The following is an 18,772-nucleotide window of genomic DNA, read 5'->3' on the forward strand; positions in this document are numbered from 1 at the left end:
CTCCTCAGCAGGCGCAGGTGCCCAGGTTGCGCCGTCGCCCCGCGGCCCGACTGGCGTGCCGGCCCCGCTGCGCCGGCCACCCGGCCCACCTGCAAACACTCCTCCCTGGCTGCTCAACCCAGCCTCCCAGCCCACCCCCACAAACATCTCCATGAAGTCGCTGCCTGCGGGGCGAGGGCGAGGGGTGGGTGTGGCGCGCGGGCACGTGAGCAAGCGGGAGGGCGGGCGGTGGCACAGGTTGCCGGGCAGGGGGCAAGCGCGTGGGGTGCCGCTGCCGGGCACTGGCGGGGGGAGCTGCGTCCTGTGCTGTCCCACAGGGGATGTGCATGATGTGGCGCCTGCTGCCGCCGCCACCACGCCCTGCCCCACCCCTCACCCGAGATGGTGAGGAAGGGGACACCCGCCTCTCCCGCGGTGGCCTTGGCCAGCAGCGTCTTGCCGGTGCCGGGGGGCCCCACCAGCAGCGCGCCCTTGGGTATCTTGGCCCCCAGCTCCTTGTACTTGCCCGGGTTCTTCAGGAAGTTCACAAACTCCATGATCTCCACCTGCGGGCAGGGGTGGTGTGGTGGTGGTGGTGTGGGTGGTGTGGTGGTGTGGGTGGGGTGAGGTGAGGTGGGGTGGGGGGCGAGGATGGCGGGGGCAGGCGAGGCGGCGGCGGCGCAGGGCGGGTGGGGTCGAGGATGGAGGATGGCAGGTGAGGTGGCGGCGGCGCAGGGTGACAGGGTGGCGGGGCGGCGCAGCGGCGGCAGCGGCTCAGGCGCGTTGGGGGCAGGCGATTCATGTCTGGGGCGGCCCGGCCTCACCTTGGCCTCGTCGCACCCCGCCACATCCTTGAACGTCACCTTGTTCTTGGCGTTCTTGTCCAGCAGGGTGATCTGGCGGGGGTGGGGGGTGGGGGGTGAGGGGTAAAGTGGTGAGGGGCGACTGTCAGGCGGGGTGGGACCAGCACGCACCAAGGGCGGGTGCGGAGAGGGAGGCTGGCGCAGGGTGAGCGACAGGCGTGGCCGGCAGGGCTGCCGGCGGCCCAGCCCAACCCAGCAGGGCCCACCCACCCCCGCCCTCTCACCGAGGCCTTGCCGACGTTGAAGATGCCGCGGCCGCCGGGCCCGCCGCCGCCGCCCAGGCCGCCCAGCTGGCGGCGCGTGAACCACACGTAGCCGCCGATGAGCAGGATGGTGGGCAGGAGGCGCCACAGCTCCTGCTGCCAGCTGACCTCGCTGGTGTACACGATGGGCACCATCCTGCGGTACAGGAGGGCGGTACAGCAGCGGTACATGAGGCAGTACAGGAGCTGGTGAGCGGCGCGGCCGCGGCCGACCCGGGCAGGGGCAAGGGCCAGGGAGCAGCGGCCGCTGCCGCAGCGCCCTCGCTGGCGCCAGCTCGACCCGCTGGCAGCCACGGCCAGGCTGCGCCCAGGCTGTGCCTCGGCTCACTTGTTGCTGGGCACCCCCATCGCCTCCTGCGCCTCCTCCATCGCATGCTCAAACGAGTCCACGCTGCCGATGTTGAAGTAAAACTTGTAGACGCCGCGGCCCTGGCCCGCGCCCGCGCCGCCGCCGCCGCCGCCCGGCGCGCCCGCGCCGTACGCCGCGTCCTCCGCCCCGCCCTCGCTTCCGATCAGCAGCTCGCCGGCGCCGGCGCCGGCGTCGGCGCCCGCGGGGCGGCGCCCCGCCGACACCGGGCGCACATACACCTGCGGCGGCAAGGGGAGGGCAGCGGCGAGGGAAGGGGTTAACCGTCAGCAGCTGCTGAACGGGTGCGCTCAATGCTGAGGTGGGCGCCGCCTGCTCGCACCCAGCCCCTCACCCGCCACTACCCCGGCTTTGGCACTGTGGTCCCTGCCAGGCCACCCGACACACCTAATTGCGCGGCGCAAACCCCCACCCCACCCCCACCCGGGGCCCCAGCCGCCCCCGAGGGTCACCTTGACCATCTGCTTGTTGGCCACCTCCACCTTGTCCACCACCCCCTTGGCCAGCAGCTGCGCCTTGAACCACTGGAACGACACCTCCTGCGCATCCTGCCGCCCCGCGCCCATCAGCGTGGCCGCCGCCAGCATGACCAGCAGGATGGGAGCCACCTGCTGCAGGCCCTTCTTGGTCAGGGCCTCGAACGAGTCGGAGCCGGGGCCGCCGGGGCCGCCGCCGCCGGCGACGCCGCCCTCGGCAGGCTTCTTGGGCGCCTCTGCGTGGCAGGGGGCGAGTGGGGAGGAGGGTGCGTTGCGGTATTGCGGTTGCGGGTGGCACCATTGGTTGAGTGGGGGGCGAACTGCTGGGTGAGTGGCTGGCTGTCGGCGACAGCAGCGAGGCAAACAGTCGTCGGCGCCATCCGGAAGGCGGCAGGCACGCCGCCGCCTGCCGGGCGCCTCGCTCACCCTTGGCCCCCTTGGCCTCCCCCTCTGGCCGCCGCCCCTTGCCCTTGGGATAGAACTTGTCCCAGCCGCGGCGCGGCGTCTCGCTGCTGAACAGGCGTCGCCAGGGGGCGACCGCCTGCGCCTGCACCCACGCGGCGAAAGGCGAGGGGGGCGGTCAGGGCAGGCTGACGTAATTGCCGGCCCGGCAAGCAGCGGCGGCGCGCAGCGCCCAGCCTGCACCGGCCGCTGCGCTCTCCGCATGCCTACGAGCAGTTGAACAGTGCCAACGCACCTGCTGCGCCTCCTGCTGCCGTAGCAGCCTGCCGGCAAGTTGGCCCGCCTGCCGCGCCACGCCGCCACGCCCGCCGCCGGCCAGGGTGCTCAGCAACCGCGGCGCCAGGCGCTGTAGGGCAGGCTCGCTGCGCAGCGCAGCCATGATCGCGGCAGCAGAGGCGCCCGAAGTGCTGGCTAGCGAGCTGGACACCAGGCGCTCCGAGAGCTGCAGAAGCTCCGGCTCAAAATGCACCACCAGGTGCTTCAGGGCCCTCAGGGCCTGCTGTGTGCCCCTCATGTCGAGGATTTGCGAGCTGAGTCTGCTGCTCCTCCCGCCTCCAGCAATTCCTAGGAACGGCTGGCAGTGGTATGCAGGCGATCCTGGAAGGGCAACGACGCAATGCGACTGGTGGGCGAAACCCCTGATGAGGCTATGGCCGCATCACGCCGTGCGCAGCGTGGCGCAGGCGGCAGCATGCCGCATTTTTCCAAGGTCAGGAGATAGAGCCCATCATGTTCCCTGTTGAATGGCTCCCACAGATGTTTGCAGCACGATGCAGTGATTTGTGACAGTCCCACAAACCCGTGCCCTGCCTTCCCGGAACAGGCGATAGCTCTGCTGCGCCCTGGCTCGCAGCCCGCCTCTGCCTGCTCCACCGATGCTTGCGCCACAGAGTGATAATGTACAGCCAACTCCAGCACACAGAAGCACACGCCAATCAACAAGAGGCCACGTCACAGCTCATCATGGGCCTGCCCGTCTGCAGCCGCCGGCGCCGGCTTGGCAGGCTCCGCAGGATGCTCCCCGGGCGGCTGCTCCTCGTCCGGCTGCCCTACCGCCGCCTGCTGCTGATCGGCTGCACCCGCGTGCTTGTGTGGGTTGCGAACATACTCCTCCACTCTGTCCACCACAATCGGCCGGCCCTGCCTGTCGTGGATGATGTTGCTGCGGCCGTCGGCAGGCTGCTGGTCCCCGGCCGCTGCCGCCGCATGCGCCGCCGCGTAGGCCGGGCTGCCGGGCTCGGTGTTGTCAAACTCTGGAGCCCCCTCGGGCCACACTGCAGGTTCGTGTTCGTCTGCAGCGGCGTCTGGCGCCTGCTCCAGAGGCACGCCTCTCACGGCGTCTGGCTGCGGCAGCGCATCCAACAACTCTGGGTCTCCGCCAGCGCCGCTGCCCGCCTCCTGCTGTGAGGGTGGAGGCTCGTGCACCTCAGCTTGTGTGGCAACTGGCGGCTGCTCCACCGAAGAAGCCTCTGCAGCTGAAGCAGGCTCCTGCCGCACGGGCTCCTGTGGCGCCGCCTCCTGCTGAACCTCGCCTGCTTCCCCCTGCTGATGTTCTGCTGCTGTCTCCTCTGGCGGCATGCTGTGCTCCGGTTGCAATTCTGCTGGCTGGGTGGCCGGCATTGCCGCAGGATCTGTGCCTGCAGCCAGCTGCTCCACATCAGCATCTGCCCCGTCCATCGCGACCTCAGCTGCCTCGGGCTGCTGCTCCGGCTCCACCTGCTCCACAGGTTCCAGCTGCTGCTTGAATTCGGTTTGCGCCGGCTCCTCCTGCGCCTGCGCCGCTACAGGCGCCGCCTCCTGCTGCACATCTGGCGCCGGATCTTGCATCGCTGGCGGCGCCTCCTGTGGCACCGCCGATGCTGGCCCATACACGGAGTGCTCCACCTCCACCCCATCATAAGGCTCGTACGGCGGCAGCTCCTGCTCCTGGTCATGTGCAGGTGCGGCCTCGCGCTTGTCAGGCACCGGGGCGGGTGGCGCCGGCATGTATGGCTCCACCTCCTCCTCCTCCCAGGCTGCCTGCTGCTCCACGGCGGCTTGCGGCTGCTGCGGCGGCGGCACGCGACCCCGCGGCGGCGGCGCCTGGGGCCGCAGCCGCTGCGTGGGCGCGGGCACCGGCATGGGTCGGCTGCGTGCCGTCAGCCCGGCGGCCTTGAGCAGGGAGCCCGGCTTGAGGCGGTCGGGGATGAAGTGCCCGGCCCGCTTCTGGAAGATGTAGGCACACACCAGCACAAAGAGGGTGAGCCCAAACCACAGCATATACGTCTCCTGTAGGCGTGGAACACAGGATGGATGGAAGGGGCTTGCGTCAGGGAGGGAATCTCATGTCTGGTGCATGAAGGGCAGGGCAGACGGGCAGAGGGCGGCCCCTGCCGTGCGCCTGTCAGCTCCCGCATCGCAACCCACGCACCGACTTTGCCTGCCAGTTGAGCGTGCCCAGCAGCCCCTTGCTGCGCTTGAGCTGGCCGTGCTGGCCGCGGTACTCGTCCCGCGTCTTGGCCAGCGAGGCGTGGGAGGCCTCCATGGCCGCCAGCGTGGCGCTCGTGTGCTCCAGCTCCTCCGCCAGCACCTGTGGCCGACGGGGGGGAGGGTGGCAACATGAGAATGAGGGACGTTGGGGGGGCCCTCCTTGCGGCAGCATCTGATACACTGTGGGCCAGAGAGGCTAGGCCAAATCGCGGAGAGAGTCCTGCATGCATCCCCCACCTGGCGCGTGCGGCGCAGGCCCCCCGTCACATCCTCTGCCAGCGCCACGCTGTCCGCCTCGGTCTGCAGCTTTCGCAGCCGCGCCGCAGCGTCGGCGCCCGACAGCAGCTCGCGCCGCTCCTCAGCTGCGCTGCGCAGCGCGGCGGTGCGCTGGGCCAGCGCTGCCTGCTTGAAAGCCGCCTGGATGCGATCATACTCCACCTTGTGGTGTGCCAGCAGCGACTCCACCTGCTGCCGCTCCTCGTCGCTGCAATCAGGGCAAGGAGGCATGAGCACGAAGGAAGCAGGAGCGACCGAGGCCAGAGCGGTGGCAGCGGGTGGCCAGGGCGGACTGGCGGCAGGCCCACGCAGGCGGCCGCAGCATTGCCCCCGCCCTCAGCACCGCCTTGCCTGTCCAGTTCCTCCACCAGCAGCTCCAGATCACGCGTCAGGGCACGTATCTGCGACAGCTTGTCTTGTATGCGCAGCGATAGCTTCTGCACCCGAGCTTTGTCCGCCAGGGAGCAGACACCGTACTGTTCTACATCCGCCAGAGCCGCCGCCTCCAGCGCCAGCAGCTTGGAATGATCGGCGCTGAACTCAGACTCAGCCATCAGAGGTTGCTGTGGACCTGTCGGCCCCTGAGGCGATCATGAATGTGTTTGGTATCAAGCAGGCATTAGATTGCGTCGCTCTTGGACAAGGGTGTACGTCTCAACCTGTACTGTGGGTGCTGGTGACATGTGTTTTCGCCGCGTTGCATCCTCAATTTGATGCCTGCCATCACCCCTCTTCGGATCAGGCTGCGGTGCATGTCCCTGTGGCCGTTGCTGAGCGTACCAAGTTGCGCAGCCGCTCACCGAACCCCCAGGTGGATGTACGCTTGCTCACTGCGTCGAACTGATCATATGCGATGCGTGGGGCCCATGGGAGCGCCGCAGGCACCATGCCTTGCCACCGCCGCCTGGCCGCCACCGCTCTCCTTCGCTTGAGCCTGATGGCATTCCTTCTCCACGTCCTCCATTCACTTTGCAGAGCTGCGGCGCCGCTTGAGGTGTGAACACGATGGATGCCGACAACTGCGCCGTCGCCTGCTCCCTCGTCTCCAAGACCTACGTCCAGCAGGGCAGCCAGGCACTGGCGGCGCGGCGGCGCCTCATCAAGACGCTCCTCTCCCAGCGCCGCCTGCCTGAGCAGGGCTGGGACGATGCCACCATCGAGATGCTGCTGCAGGCAAGACGGCTGCCATGCATTGCTGACAAGCGCCAACTTTCATCACGCACTGCGCCATGGCAGGCTGGCGATGGAACACCCTTCCACGTCTACAAGCCAGCCGATCAGGCCGCACACCCCCACCCCTGTTGGCTCGCAGGATGCGGCCATGATGGACAGCAACAACTTCCTGGACAATGTGGGGGTGGGGGAGCGCGAGGCGCGGGTGGCCAGCGAGCTGGTGGCGCGCCGCCACTACCGCCTGGCGCACGGCATCGGACGCTCAGGCAAGCTGGGTGTGTGCCCCGCACATCGCCACCCCTAACCCGCTGCCTGCCTCCACCACCAGGCTCCATCCACCGCTTACCGGCTTACCGTTTGCAGGAGATATTGCCGCGGAGCAGCCCAAGGCAGCCGGCTCCTCCCTGCTGGCCAAGCTCACGCACCTGCTGGCGGCGGATGCGCTGGAGGCGGCGGGCCTGAGGGAGGTGGGGCAGGCGCTGGTGGTGCCGCTGGCCACTGGCATGGCCATCACAGCCACGCTGCTGGCGCTGCGCGGCACGCGCCCGCCCGCCGCCAGGTGCGCTGCCTGGCTGGTGTGGCGTAGCGCGGTGGCGGCCCTGAGTGCCATGCCACCCTGCACCTGTGCCCCTGGGGGCCAGGCTAAGGCAGCTCTTGTTGCGGCTCCTCTTTTGTGGGGCAGTGGGACAGCCAACCCCATAAGCAGCTGCCATTCCACCTTTGCCTGGCAGGTATGTGCTGTGGCCGCGCATCGACCAGAAGACGTGCCTCAAGTCCATCCAGGCCTCGGGGTTTGAGCCCGTGGTGGTGCCGCTGCGCCTGGAGGGCGACCAGCTGGTGACAGACATGCAGGCAAGGCGGCCGTGCCGGCACTGGCCAGCGTGACCGCACAGTGCACCTGCGCGCCGTTGCGTTGCGACCCACGGCCACAGTGAGCAGCCATGCATTGCATGCAAGCGGCAGTGGTGAGCTTGTGCCCTCGGCCTCCCTGCCTGCAGGCGCTGTGCCAGCAGGTGGAGCAGCTGGGGGCAGATGCCATTGCGTGCATTGTCACCACCACCAGCTGCTTTGCGCCACGTGCTGCCGACGATGTAGTGGCAGGTCAGTCGCTGCTGGGCATTGCTTCCTTGAAGCTGGCTCTGCCTATTCGGATGCTGCCGGCCGCCCGAGCACCCAGCGTCCTGCACCTGTCCGGCTGCCTGCCATGCAGTTGCCAAGCTGTGCCAGCAGGCCGGCGTCGCCCACATTATCAACAACGCCTATGGCGTGCAGTCGGCGGCACTGTGCGAGCAGGCGGGCAACAAGGGGAAGGAGCGGTTGTTGCTTGGTTGCTGTGCTGTGCTGTGCCGTGCTGTGCTGTGCTTCAGCACCTCTCGGGCGGCCACCCCGCGGCAGGGCAGAACCCCCACGCCGCCCGGCCAGCCGACGGCAGCGCCGTGGTCGTGCCTGCAGGTGTGCTCTGCGTGGCGCAAGGGGCGGGTTGATGCTGTGGTGCAGAGCACCGACAAGAATTTCATGGTGCCAGTAGGGGGCGCCGTCATCGCTGCACGCGCCGGCGCCACGCAGCTGGTGCGCCTGCTGGGTGGGCAACGGCACGGGCCCGCCGCTGTTGGTGCTTCTGGCAGGAAGGTGGAAGCTGGGCTGCCGCACTTGGATGCGCGCAGCCTTCTCCGCAGTGGGAGACCAGCGGGCATGCCTGCCGCTCTGCACCTCCCCACCCACATGCACCGCCCTGCCTGCAGGTGGAGCGGGTGGCCTCCTTGTACCCGGGTCGCGCCTGCATGTCGCCGCTGCTGGACCTGCTCATCACGCTGCTGCACTGGGGTGCCACCGGCTGGCGCCGCATGCTGCAGCAGCGGGAGCAGCTGCACAGCGCCACGGCACGCCTGCTGCGCCAGTTTGCAGAGCAGCATGGCGAGCGGGTGCTGGAGACGCCTGGGAACCCCATCTCGCTGGCGCTGTCGCTAGCCAGCTTTGGGCCGGCGGTCGAGGCGAGGCAGCAGGTGGCGCAGCCGGGAGGGCAGCCGGCCGTGGCTCAGCCGCAGCTGCAGCAGGAGTTGGGGCAACCAGCGGAGCAGCCAGCGGAGCTGCTAGCCGAGCAGCAGCAGCAGCAGAATTTGAAGCAGCCACCGGAGCAGCAGCAGCAGCAGGGCAGCCAGGCTGGGCCGCCCATCACTTTCCTGGGATCCATGCTGTTTGGCCGCTGCGTGTCGGGCACGCGGGTGGTGGCCCGCGGCAAGCGCGCTGAGGTGGGCGGCCTGGCGTTTGCCGGCTATGGAGCCCACCATGACGCCTACCCCTGCGACTACCTGACCGTGGCTGCGGCGCTGGGCACCCTCGAGGCCGACATTGAGGAGCTGCTGCAGCGGCTGGCACGGTGCTTTGGCGAGTTTCGGGCACGCCAACAAAAGGCGGCGAGCGGCTAGCGCTGGGTGCTGCTGTTGTTCCAGTGCGATGCTGGCCTTCCTGACCTACGCTCTATGGCGCCTTGAATCGTGGAACATGCAGCCTATGTGGACCCTTGGGGTTGAAGCGCAACAGTCTCAGGCTCGGCATCGCCGAGCCAGACAGGCCGCCCTTGCGGTGGGTGCCCAGTCACCGCATAACTCGGACCCATGCATTACCAGGAATTGTTGCATTAGCTGCGCCTTAAGTCATCCTCACGTTGTGAAGAACGGATTGCCCCGCGGGCCGTGCGATGCCGTGCTGCGCCTCATAAATCGCTCGGTGCAGCTGCAGCGCTCTCCCTTTCACGTTGCTCAGCGCCCAGGCCACCCCCTTACCTACCTCCACCCTCCCTCACCCGACCATCGCCCTCTGCTGCCGCAGCACCCGAGAGTCCCGACACCCGCACCAAACACCGCGCCATTCAGTATGGGTTGCTCAGGCAGCAAGAGTGTCAGCACCGGCGGCGCATACGACACCATCAAACAAACAGTTCTCTTCGAGGCCAAGGGCGACCCGAAGTCGCGCTGCTTCGCCATGGTGAGGATGGTGCCAAACAGCCGTGTGCGGGCCGCACCTTCTGATGTTGCGTGCATGCCGTTCACGGAGCTCCTCCCGCTGCTCCTCCCAGCTGCGCGAAGCGACTGACCTGCACAACAAGCTCATCAAGGCCACCAAGGACCTCAAGGCCCTGAGCAAGTCAGCGGAGGTGAGTCAACAGGGCTTTGTTCGCTTCAGTACATGCGGCACCCACCCCCGCCCCCGCCCAGTGCTGTGACTCTCCCGTTGCCCGACTGCTCCCCGGCCGCACCTCTTCCCTGCAACCTCCCCGCTTGCAGACGGCGCTGGACACGGCCAACACCGTACTCAACACGCCTCTGCCTCACGTTTACGATAGCAAGGAAGCGGTGGACCACTCCATGACCGAGCAGCACGACCCCATTGGCGGCAAGGGCTTCTCCGCCGACTCCCTCACCAAGGTGCATGGCGCAGCTGTGAGCCACGGGTTGCTCAGGGAGATACAGCAGTGGCTACCCAGCGGCCGTGCAGGAAAGTCGTGGAAGCGCGCATGCCCTGCGTCATGCCGTGGCAGCCGTCACTGGCATACACCGCAAAACGTATGCGCCGCTGGTATCTTAAGTGCTGTGTGCTGCCGCTGTGGCCTGTCAGGTCAAGGGTGACCTGTTGGTGAAGATTCAGTCCGAGGCGCTGGGCCCACTAGATGCCTGGGACGCCAAGTACCTGGATGCATACGTGAGTGAGGCCCCTGCTCCCTGCCCCTGCCTGCCTGCATGGCCTTCTCAGGGCGCCTCAAGGTGCCCCATCCAGCCGCCTGTTGCCGCGCTCCCCACGGGGACCCCGTTGCAGCCTTGGGGCGAGCCGCGGGCCTGTGCAGGGCTGAGGGTAGTGCCCCGCTGCCTCTGGCCACGGCCCCGCCAACGCGCTTTCCAGCCCTTCCGTCCCGCTGCAGCACAAGCAGAAGTTTGTGAACAAGGCATACGATGCCATGATTACCGCCCGCACCAAGGTGGGAGACCCGGGTGGTGCATGTGGCATGTGCTTGCCTCCCACACTTGGCCACCTTGCTCCGCACCTGCCCGTCGAGGCGGGCCTGCCCGCTGCATCGGGTTGCGCGCTGATGGATGCCACGCGCTCTGCCCCTCGCCGCCCCCGCAGGCCAGCCACGCCAAGGACACGGCCGATGCCCTGTCTGGCAAGGTGCTGGCCCAGGACCCCAAGCTGATTGATGCCCAGCGCAAGCTGCAGCAGCTGCAGGACAACTACACCATCGCCACCAAGTGAGGCGGGGCATGTGTGAGCCGCATCTGCAGCCTGTGCAGCCCGCCGCTCGGTGGCAGGTTCCAGATCATCATCCAGCTGTCTTCGCGAGCCTGCTAGGCCCTCACCTTGCCCGCGCCCCCTGCCTGTGCAGCAAGCATGCCGAGGAGGAGGAGTCCCAGTACCAGCGCCTGGCAGCCCTCAACAAGGACGCTGCCTCGTTCCAGACCATCATCAAGCAGGCCCTGGGCGAGACGGGCGTGGCGCTGGTGGCCGCCCGCGACGTCATCCCAGACGTGCCCGCCATCGCCACGAGTGTGGCCAAGGCGCCATCTGATGCCGCAAGCGCCGCCGCCGCGGCGGCCCAGGCTGCCGCTGCAGCAGCCGCCGCTGCCGCTGCCGCTGCGGGTGGGGCTGTGAAGACTGCCTGAGCAGGCGGCTGGAGCCCACAATCGGAGCCCACAAACCCAGGCCGTGGGCAAGCCTGTTGTTGAAACCCAAAACCAAACTTCGGAACCATGCCCTCTACCTCCCACCGCTTGCCCCGATCTCCTCCCTTTTCCTTGAGCGTCTTTCCCCACTGAGCCCACCCCTCTGATGCCCACCCGGCTGTTCACTGAACCGCCTCGTTGACCAACTTGTTCCCATTCCCGCCCAAATGTGTACTCCCCTGACAAACTTGTGGTATGCGCCCGTCAGGGCTGACTGTGCGTCGCCATCGCTGATGCCCCTTTGCATGTGAAGTGACTGCCTGTGTGACGAGCACGTAAGCCGACAGCAGACATGGCTCCAACGTTGTTCTCCAGTTTAGATTATGCCAAGAATCTGCATTGCAGCATTGCCATTGCTGTAACAAGGGATGACATTGCTGCGTAAAGGAGACGGAGGGCTGCTACTCATAGTATGCCGCGTATTCATCGTCGTCCTCGGCTGCGGCACCCTCAGGTTGGAACTGATCATATCTGTGCAGCAGGGGGGCGCCGAGCAGTGCAGGGTGATGCCTGGCTGGTCGTAGTGGCTCCATGCGCACAGGGCCACACTCGCTAGTCAGTCCAGGCCCCCCTTTTCCACCAGCATGAAACACGTGCAGAGGCACAGGCAAGCAGCGGCAGCAGCCAGTTGGCTGCCCCCACCTTCAGCCCCTGCAGGCCCAGAACACACACACACACACACACACACAGCAAGCTCCCGCCCTCCATGCCCCACTTACGGTATGAGCTGGTTGCCGGTCTGGAAGGAGAAGATGAGCTGCGGGTCGGTGGCCATCGCCTTCTGCACATCCAGCTGCGGCATGATGCGTTGCGCCTCTGCCATCGCCTTTTGCAGGCCCGGCACATCTAGCATGGCGGGGTTGGCCTCCACCAGCCGGTCTGCGCGCAGGGCAGGAGAGGAGCAGGGGTTGGGGCAGGGAAGGGCAGGCGCAGCGCGACGCATGAGCAACTCATCAAGCACGCACGCGCGGTTGTAGTAGCAGGAGCGGCAAGCAGCTGCTTCCTGCAGGAACCAGGCTGGCCTGAGCAGCCTGCCTGCTATGGACCGACAAGAGCAGCGGCAAATTCCAAAACTCTGATGATGCACCCACCAATGTCCAGGATGGGCAGCATCTGGCGCAGCTCCTCCGCAATCCCCTGCAGCCGCTCCAGGTCGAACCCCAGCACCAGCTCCGGCTGCCGCATGGCCAGCAGCGAGGTGTTGGCCCCCGGGAAGATGGCCTTGAGGCGCAGCAGCCGCGCGGGCAGCTGCTCCACGTCGCCCGCCAGGCGCGCCACCACCCGCGCCTTCATGCCCGCCAGCTTGGTCTGGATGTCGGGGAGCAGCAGCTGCAGCCGCACCAGCCGCGCCTCCAGCTCCTCGTCGCCGATGCCCAGCTCGTTGGCCGCCACGCGCTGCGGGGCACACGGCGGGGGCAAGGCATGGGGGAGCGGCGGCGGTGGGTGGCGGCGCTGGTGGTGGTGCTGCGGGGATGCATGCCGGCGCCTCTGGGACAACAATGTGCTGCTATCGCAGGCAGCGGCGGAGCCATGCGCACCTTCAGCAGGCGGGTCTTGAGGTCGTCGTTCCACAGCGTGTACTTTTCAGCCATTTGGTAGCTCAGCGCCCAGGGGGCCGCCGGCCCGCCGCCGGCCGTGCGGGCGCTGCTGCTGCTGCCGCCGCTGCGGCCGACGTTTTTGAAGGCCTGTTCAAACGTGGCTTTCATGCGGCCGTCGCTGCCATGGTAGGTGAACTCGTAAGTGTTGGAGGAGGCGGCGGCGGAGGCGCCCACCTGCGCCTGCGTCTGCTGCTGCGTCGGCGCCACCGCCGGCGGCTGCGCGCCTTGCTGCGGCTCCGTGCTGCTGGCTCGGGTGGACAGCAGCCCGGGTCGCTGCCTGCCAGGACGCTGAGACGCTATGTGGTGGGGCTGCTGCTGCACAGCCCATGTACGGCTCATGGCGAGACCGAAGCTGAGCGGCGAGAATTGCTGCCAGCAATGTGATGGCAGGCCGAAATAGCAGGACTGGATGGGCAATGAACCAGAACATAGCTTGCGCCAGCGAGGCCAACCCGCAGCACGGCGTAGCAGGCACGATGCATTGTTCCTTCCCCACGCCCCCTGCTTCCTGTCCACCGTCCTGTTTGGACTCCCCGCATCATCATCGACTGCTGAAAGTCACCGCAAGCACCCTCCCCCGCTCCCTTTTAAATCCCCGTTGATCGCAGCCTGCTAGCGCACCCCCGCACGTGACCCCTCTAGCACCTCTAGCAGCATGTACGGCGGTGGCGGCTTCGGCGAGACGGGCGCCAGCCAGTTCAATGGCGCAGGCTTTATGCCTTCGTGAGTGGGGCTGTGCCTGACCTTGCTGTGCGCCATGCTGCCACAGGTGCAAGCTGACATTTAATGTTGGGGCCGTTGTGCAGGCAAGCTGGCGGTGGTGGCGGCGGTGGCGCCAGCGGCAAGGTGGGCGGTAGCGGCGGGGGTGCCTTGCACTGCGCCGCTGCGAAGCACCAGGGGCACCGCTTGCCTTGGCAGCCCGCGGATGCCTCGTCAGCCCTCACCCTCTTGCCATTTGATGGTGTTCCCACCCCCACTGCTCCCTGCGCTGGCTCCATCTTCGCATGCGCCTCGCCAGCCGCCGACCGCCTTTGGTGCCTTGCCTCCGTCGCCTGCCCTGCCTGCCCGCCTGCCCGCAGAAGAACTACGACAGCAAGCAGCAGACGCTGCGCGCGCTGACCATCAAGCAGCTTCACGACGCCAACTCCACCCGCCAGGACGACACCCTGCTTCTGGACGGCAAGGAAATCACAAACGTGAGCGCTGGGGGGCTCCATCTCCACTCCCCAGAGGCCCCAGCCTGTGCGCCAGCAGCCCAGCACCCTCCGGGCGCACCCTCGGGACGCTGGTGTGACAGCTCTTCCCAACACCTCGGGACGCCGTGCGCCAGCCCAGCTGCACAGAGTGCCGCTTGCCGGCCCTCTCATCCTCTCGGTGGGTAGGCCTGTCGCCCATGCCGCTGCCCGCTGCTGCCCCCGCCCCCTGCCGCCCGCAGGTCACGCTGGTCGGCAAGGTGCTGTCCACCAGCGAGTCGGGCCTCACCTTTGGCCTGAAGATCGACGACGGCACCGGCAAGGCGGACGTAAAGATCTGGATCAGCGAGGACGGTGAGGCGGACGGTGGGATGCCTGCCGCGGCGGCGGCGGCAGCGTCAGCCTGCACGAGCAGGGTGCGGCTGCCCCACTGGCGTCCAGCGTGCGTGCGCAGCGGGCCCGAGAGCCTCCTGTGCTGGCGTGCTGAGGGGGGTCCCCACCCCCTGCCTGCCCGTCCGCCTGCGCCGCAGACAGCGAGCTGGAGAAGCAGCGGCGCGCCGAGTGGCGTGCGGGCATGTATGTGCGGGTGCACGGCCACATCTCCAACTTTGGGCGCACCCAGGATGTGCTGGCCTTCAACATACGGACCGTCACAGACCACAACGAGGTGGGGCCCTGCAGGGGAGAGAGAGTGTGTGTGTTTGTGTGTGTGTGTGTGTGCGTGTAGCGGGATGGTGGTGGCGGTGGCGGTGGTGGTGGTGGTGGCGGTGGTGCATGCATGCACGCGTGTGCTTTGGGTGCGTTTGTGCATAAGTGCAGGTGCTAAGCTCAGCAGCTGCGCGGCTGCACGATGCTCTACGCTGCGCTGTGCCCTCCCACCACCCTCCCCCCCCCTTCCCCCGCCGCAGGTCACCTACCACTTCCTGCAGTGCATCTTCCAGCACGTGCACCTCACAAAGGGCGGCGGCGATCAGGCGGGCGCCGCCGCCGCGCCCGCCCCCGCCGCCCAGGGCGCCTACGGCGGGGCCGCCCCGGCTGTGGCCGGCTACGCAGCGCCAGCAGCGGGTGCGTGGGCTCCCCTTCCGGCCTGGGCATGCCCCGCCGTCGCGCCTGCGGGGCCTCCCGCCTGGCCCTCTCACCGCCCGGCGCAGCCCAGCTGTCCTTGTGCTGCTGCCGCACCTCTCCACCCGCCGCCGCCGCTCAACAAAACCCACCCCTTGCCCCTCCCGCCCGCAGCCGGCTACAACCCCGGCGGGCTCACTGCCATCCAGTCTGACCTCATGACCCTGTTCAACGCGCCCGATGCCCAGGCCAGCGACGCAGGCATCTCAATTGACGCGGTGCGCAGGCGGCGGTGCCGCCCGCGGGGCGGGCGCGCGGGCATGACCCGCCATCGCAGGCAGGGCAGCCGGCTGAGGCGGCATGCTGTGGGCTGGCTGGCTGGCTGGAGGTGGCCCCCAGCCCGGGTCTGCTCCCCTGCTCCGCTCTCATGCCCGCCCCGCGATGCCTGCTGCCCTGGCCGCCGGCGCAGGTGCTGTCCCGCTCTGGCGGGCGGTACAGCCTGGTGCAGGTGCGGGAGGCGGTGGAGGCGCTGCAGAACGAGGGCCACCTCTACTCCACCATCGACGAGCACCACTTCAAGTCGTGCAACGCCTGAGGCTTCTGCAAGGCGGCACCGCAGCGGTGACCGGCTGCCTGCCGGGCAGCGCCGCCAGCACAGTGCCCCCCATGTTTTCCCACTTCTGCACTACATGCAACACACTTCAGAAAAGTGTGAAAGCAAGGCTGCTGTGGCATGCAGCGGGGTTTGGCCCTGCTCGTGCGTGGCGACGCTTCCGCCCATTGCGCTCTCACACAACCATCGGGGAGCATGGCGGATGGCGGCGTGTAGCCGCCGGCATTGTGGCAGGCAGTGCATGAGATGAAAGCAGGTCAAAGAAGCAGCAAGGCGAGAGGAGGGAGCAGGCACGAGCAAGCAGCAGAGAAGAACAAAAACAAATTGACAGGCAGCAGCAAGAGGGGTGCAGGGCGGCGGAGGCGGTCCTCCACACACCCCTCAGAACCTGTCTTTCCGCTTGCGCCCCGTGTACTTGCTGTCGGGCTTGACGGCGGTGTACCCCCGCGACCGCTGCTGCGCCTTCTTCCTCACAATCCAGTCCCGCTTGGAGGCCTGCGCCACACAGACGCAGCAAAAGGCAGGGCAGGCCAAGTCAGGCAAGGGCCGAGGCACACTGGAAGCCGATGCCCCACATCCATCCAGCGCTGCTCGCAGCTGCGCACCAGCCACGGTCCTACTCACACACACACACACCACCCGTGGGCAGCCACCCACCTTGTCGCCGTGCCCCTGCTTTCGCCGCTTGGTCTTCCTGTGACCCACATACACCTCCGCCGCCGCATCCTCCTCATCGGGCTCACCGCCGTCCAGGCCCCTGGCCTGCGGCAGCGCCGCCGTGCCGCCCACCATCAGCACCAGAAAGTACTTCTTGGCGCGGGTGCTGCGGGCGGCGGCGCGGCGTGGGAGACGGGGCGAGCGTGCGGGAGCGCATGGGGTGGGTGGGTTGGCTGGGGGCGCCCAGCGATGGCGAGGGGCGCCCCGCGGCGGCGGGGCAGGGCAGGCAGGCAAGCAGGCAAGCCAAACATGACGCATACCCAGCCCCAGTCCCAGCCGCAGCCCCAGCCCCAGCCCAGGCCCCAGCCCTGCCCCCACCTGTGCGGGAAGTCCACCACCAGGCCGCCGCTGAAGCCGGCGCGCATGGCGGCGTTGGTCATCATCGCCGCCTGCTCGGTGTTGGCCGGATAGATCTGCAGCACGGCGCGCGCGCCCTTGGCCAGGCACGCGTACAGTGAGTCGAAGAAGCGGCGCAGGCGCTTGCGCGGCTCGTTGGCGCTGGTGTCCTGCGGGGGCGGGGCAGCGGGAGAGGAGGCAGGGATGTGGGGGCAGGGAGGCGAGGGAGGCAGGTGGTGGGAGCGGCCGTGTTCCTTCCGCCGGCACGGCCAGCGCTCTGGGGGCCTCCTGCCGTGTGAGCCAGCAGGGCTCGGCTGGCAGCAGGCTGGCAGCGGGCTGGGTGTGTGGAGAGGCGGGGCTGCGCTCACCGCGTTGCACAGCCACTGCACGGCGGAGATGGAGATGGCGCCGTCTGCGGTGCCGGGGCGGATGGGCAGGCCGTGGCCCAGGTCGTGCAGGCACAGGTCGCCCTCCACTTCCCGCTCCGCCGCCACATCCAGCATGGCCTTGCTGATGTCCAGGCCCTGCGCCGAGGTAGGCGGGGGAAGCAGCACATCGCCAGCACAGCACGCCTCGCCAGCGGAGCGGCACAAGCACCGCGACACAGCCATGCCGGCGCAGCAAACCGTGCTGCGTGGCTCTGTGGGTCGCTCGCTGGCAGCAGGCGGGCGTGCAGGGGGGGCGGCGGCGGAGGTGCTCACCACCCAGACGTGGCCGCGCTCGGTCAGCGCCTCGCCGCTGAGCCCCGACCCGCAGCCCAGGTCCAGCAGCAGCTTGGGCTCGCCGTCGTCCGGCAGCGCCAGCAGCTCCAGCGCCCGCTCCGTCAGGGTGGTCTGGATAGTCACCATGCGGCTGTTCTCTGTGTACTTGCGGGCCTCGTCCTCATTGTAAAAAATCTCGGGCGGCGCCGAGTTTTCGGGCCTGTCGTGGCGTCCCATCGCCACAGCGCACTATGGAGGCTGCTAGGGGCCCGGCGCCACTGCGAGAAGCGAAGCCACCACGCCTGCCGGTGTCAGAAGTCAGCCCTAGAGCCGTGCATGCAGTGCCTGCGGGTGTAGCAGGCACTGGGAGAGGCTAGGGTATGCCGTCCAGTGTGCCGCACACCGCCATATGCTGCATATGATATGTCATGATGTCCTACCTGGCGGCGGCTGAACACTGGCGCCAGCGAAGAGCCGCCAGATGCAGTTCTTGCTCCACGTCGGTGCTGGCAGAGCAGTGCTGTTACAGTCATCGGGAGACTTGAGAGACGCACATACATATGGCACAGGTGACGAAGGCGGTACTGTACAGAGAGCAAACAAGAAGAGAGGGAGGCGGCATGCGACGGCGGGCTGGAGGCGGCGGCACAGCTGCGGCAGATCTCCGCAGCTGCTGATGTGCTGCCCTCGGTCAAGCCCAGCCCGCCGCCGCCGCAGCTGCCTAGAAAGCTGAATGAATCCTGCTGCAGCAGCTGGGACAGCAGTGCTGACACGGGACCACCGGTTGCTCGTGGCTGAGCAGGACAAAGGTCGAGCGAGGCCGGGCCGGCGCTTGGCGCCCGCCTCATCACAAGGCCATCTCCGCTTGCAGCGCCTCCAGCTCCAGCTCCTCTGGAGTCTTGGCGGCAGCCGCGGGCTGCGCCTTGGTGGTGGGCGCAGAGGGCATGGCGGGCAGCGAGGCGGCGGGGATCTTGTGGGCGGGCACCGGCGCCGTCTCGCTGAGCATCGCCTCGTCCAGCTGGGTCGCCTCCAGCTCCTGCAGGAGGGTGGCAGGCAGGCCAGGAGTCAGGCAGGCGAGGTCGACATGCAGGCGAGGTCGACATGCAGGGGTGCAAACAGCAACATCCCGATGGTCCACCCCGGGCATCACGGCTAGCCACCCTCGCCAGCTCCCTGCAGCCCCATCGACACAGCCACAGCTCAACCCAGGCAGCCAGGCCCTCCCAACACACACCCCACACACCTCCAGCTCCCCCAGCAGCTCATCCTCGTCGATGTCGGCGGCGGCGCCGATGGGCTGCCCCATGGCATCCTGGATCTGCCGCATCTGGTCCGTCTGGTCATTGATCTCGTCTAGCACGCGGTCCACATCGTCTATCTTCATCTCCTGCAGCGCAAGCGACAGCAGCAAGGCACGGGCGAGGGTGAGGGCACAGGCAAGAGCGCAGAGCAGGTGCACGCTCGCTCAGCCCTGCCTCAGCCAGCCAGCCAGCTGCGACGAGGGGCAGG

At 68.0% G+C, this 18,772-nt stretch overlaps 7 protein-coding genes across 7 annotated transcripts in view; 3 read left to right on the forward strand and 4 right to left on the reverse strand.

Moving 5' to 3' along the window:
* Positions 1-2,924, reverse strand: part of CHLNCDRAFT_140544 (hypothetical protein) — a gene marked incomplete at both ends in the record, with an annotated part of 5,061 nt that extends 2,137 nt beyond the window's left edge. The window contains 8 exons of the mRNA XM_005850823.1: positions 136-164; positions 377-545; positions 804-875; positions 1,067-1,241; positions 1,434-1,693; positions 1,925-2,184; positions 2,375-2,495; positions 2,646-2,924. Coding sequence (XP_005850885.1) covers positions 136-164; positions 377-545; positions 804-875; positions 1,067-1,241; positions 1,434-1,693; positions 1,925-2,184; positions 2,375-2,495; positions 2,646-2,924 — 1,365 coding nt within the window. The remainder of the gene's footprint in view (positions 1-135; positions 165-376; positions 546-803; positions 876-1,066; positions 1,242-1,433; positions 1,694-1,924; positions 2,185-2,374; positions 2,496-2,645) is intronic.
* A 437-nt stretch (positions 2,925-3,361) lies between these two features.
* On the reverse strand, positions 3,362-5,709 carry CHLNCDRAFT_140545 (hypothetical protein; the record flags this gene model as incomplete). The annotated part of the gene is made up of 4 exons (XM_005850824.1): positions 3,362-4,678; positions 4,821-4,979; positions 5,117-5,363; positions 5,633-5,709. The coding sequence occupies 4 exons, from the start codon at positions 5,707-5,709 to the stop codon at positions 3,362-3,364; spliced, it is 1,800 nt and encodes a 599-aa protein (XP_005850886.1).
* A 451-nt stretch (positions 5,710-6,160) lies between these two features.
* CHLNCDRAFT_19872 (hypothetical protein) lies at positions 6,161-8,754 on the forward strand (the record flags this gene model as incomplete). The annotated part of the gene is made up of 9 exons (XM_005850540.1): positions 6,161-6,415; positions 6,468-6,603; positions 6,695-6,887; positions 7,060-7,165; positions 7,327-7,429; positions 7,539-7,594; positions 7,751-7,897; positions 8,071-8,313; positions 8,488-8,754. The coding sequence occupies 9 exons, from the start codon at positions 6,161-6,163 to the stop codon at positions 8,752-8,754; spliced, it is 1,506 nt and encodes a 501-aa protein (XP_005850602.1).
* Positions 8,755-9,202: 448 nt separating this feature from the next.
* CHLNCDRAFT_140547 (expressed protein) lies at positions 9,203-10,983 on the forward strand (the record flags this gene model as incomplete). Its single annotated transcript, XM_005850541.1, has 7 exons — positions 9,203-9,313; positions 9,405-9,482; positions 9,613-9,753; positions 9,944-10,027; positions 10,245-10,301; positions 10,451-10,572; positions 10,707-10,983. 7 exons carry the CDS (start codon positions 9,203-9,205, stop codon positions 10,981-10,983), a joined length of 870 nt encoding a protein of 289 aa, XP_005850603.1.
* Positions 10,984-11,444: 461 nt separating this feature from the next.
* Positions 11,445-12,980, reverse strand: CHLNCDRAFT_140548 (hypothetical protein; the record flags this gene model as incomplete). The annotated part of the gene is made up of 4 exons (XM_005850825.1): positions 11,445-11,514; positions 11,763-11,922; positions 12,135-12,438; positions 12,582-12,980. The coding sequence occupies 4 exons, from the start codon at positions 12,978-12,980 to the stop codon at positions 11,445-11,447; spliced, it is 933 nt and encodes a 310-aa protein (XP_005850887.1).
* Positions 12,981-13,296: 316 nt separating this feature from the next.
* CHLNCDRAFT_140549 (hypothetical protein) lies at positions 13,297-15,491 on the forward strand (the record flags this gene model as incomplete). Its single annotated transcript, XM_005850542.1, has 8 exons — positions 13,297-13,337; positions 13,448-13,487; positions 13,721-13,837; positions 14,077-14,188; positions 14,365-14,501; positions 14,743-14,899; positions 15,071-15,174; positions 15,366-15,491. The coding sequence occupies 8 exons, from the start codon at positions 13,297-13,299 to the stop codon at positions 15,489-15,491; spliced, it is 834 nt and encodes a 277-aa protein (XP_005850604.1).
* A 399-nt stretch (positions 15,492-15,890) lies between these two features.
* Positions 15,891-18,772, reverse strand: part of CHLNCDRAFT_56887 (hypothetical protein) — a gene marked incomplete at its 3' end in the record, with an annotated part of 4,348 nt that continues 1,466 nt past the window's right edge. The window contains exons 6-12 of the mRNA XM_005850826.1: positions 18,507-18,650; positions 18,115-18,299; positions 17,264-17,483; positions 16,931-17,086; positions 16,545-16,732; positions 16,167-16,332; positions 15,891-16,004 (exon numbers count right to left, since the gene is read on the reverse strand). Of these exons, the coding sequence (XP_005850888.1) occupies positions 15,891-16,004; positions 16,167-16,332; positions 16,545-16,732; positions 16,931-17,086; positions 17,264-17,483; positions 18,115-18,299; positions 18,507-18,650 (1,173 nt within the window). The remainder of the gene's footprint in view (positions 16,005-16,166; positions 16,333-16,544; positions 16,733-16,930; positions 17,087-17,263; positions 17,484-18,114; positions 18,300-18,506; positions 18,651-18,772) is intronic.

Source organism: Chlorella variabilis (genome assembly GCF_000147415.1).
Source record: "Chlorella variabilis unplaced genomic scaffold CHLNCscaffold_3, whole genome shotgun sequence".
NCBI lineage: Eukaryota > Viridiplantae > Chlorophyta > Trebouxiophyceae > Chlorellales > Chlorellaceae > Chlorella > Chlorella variabilis.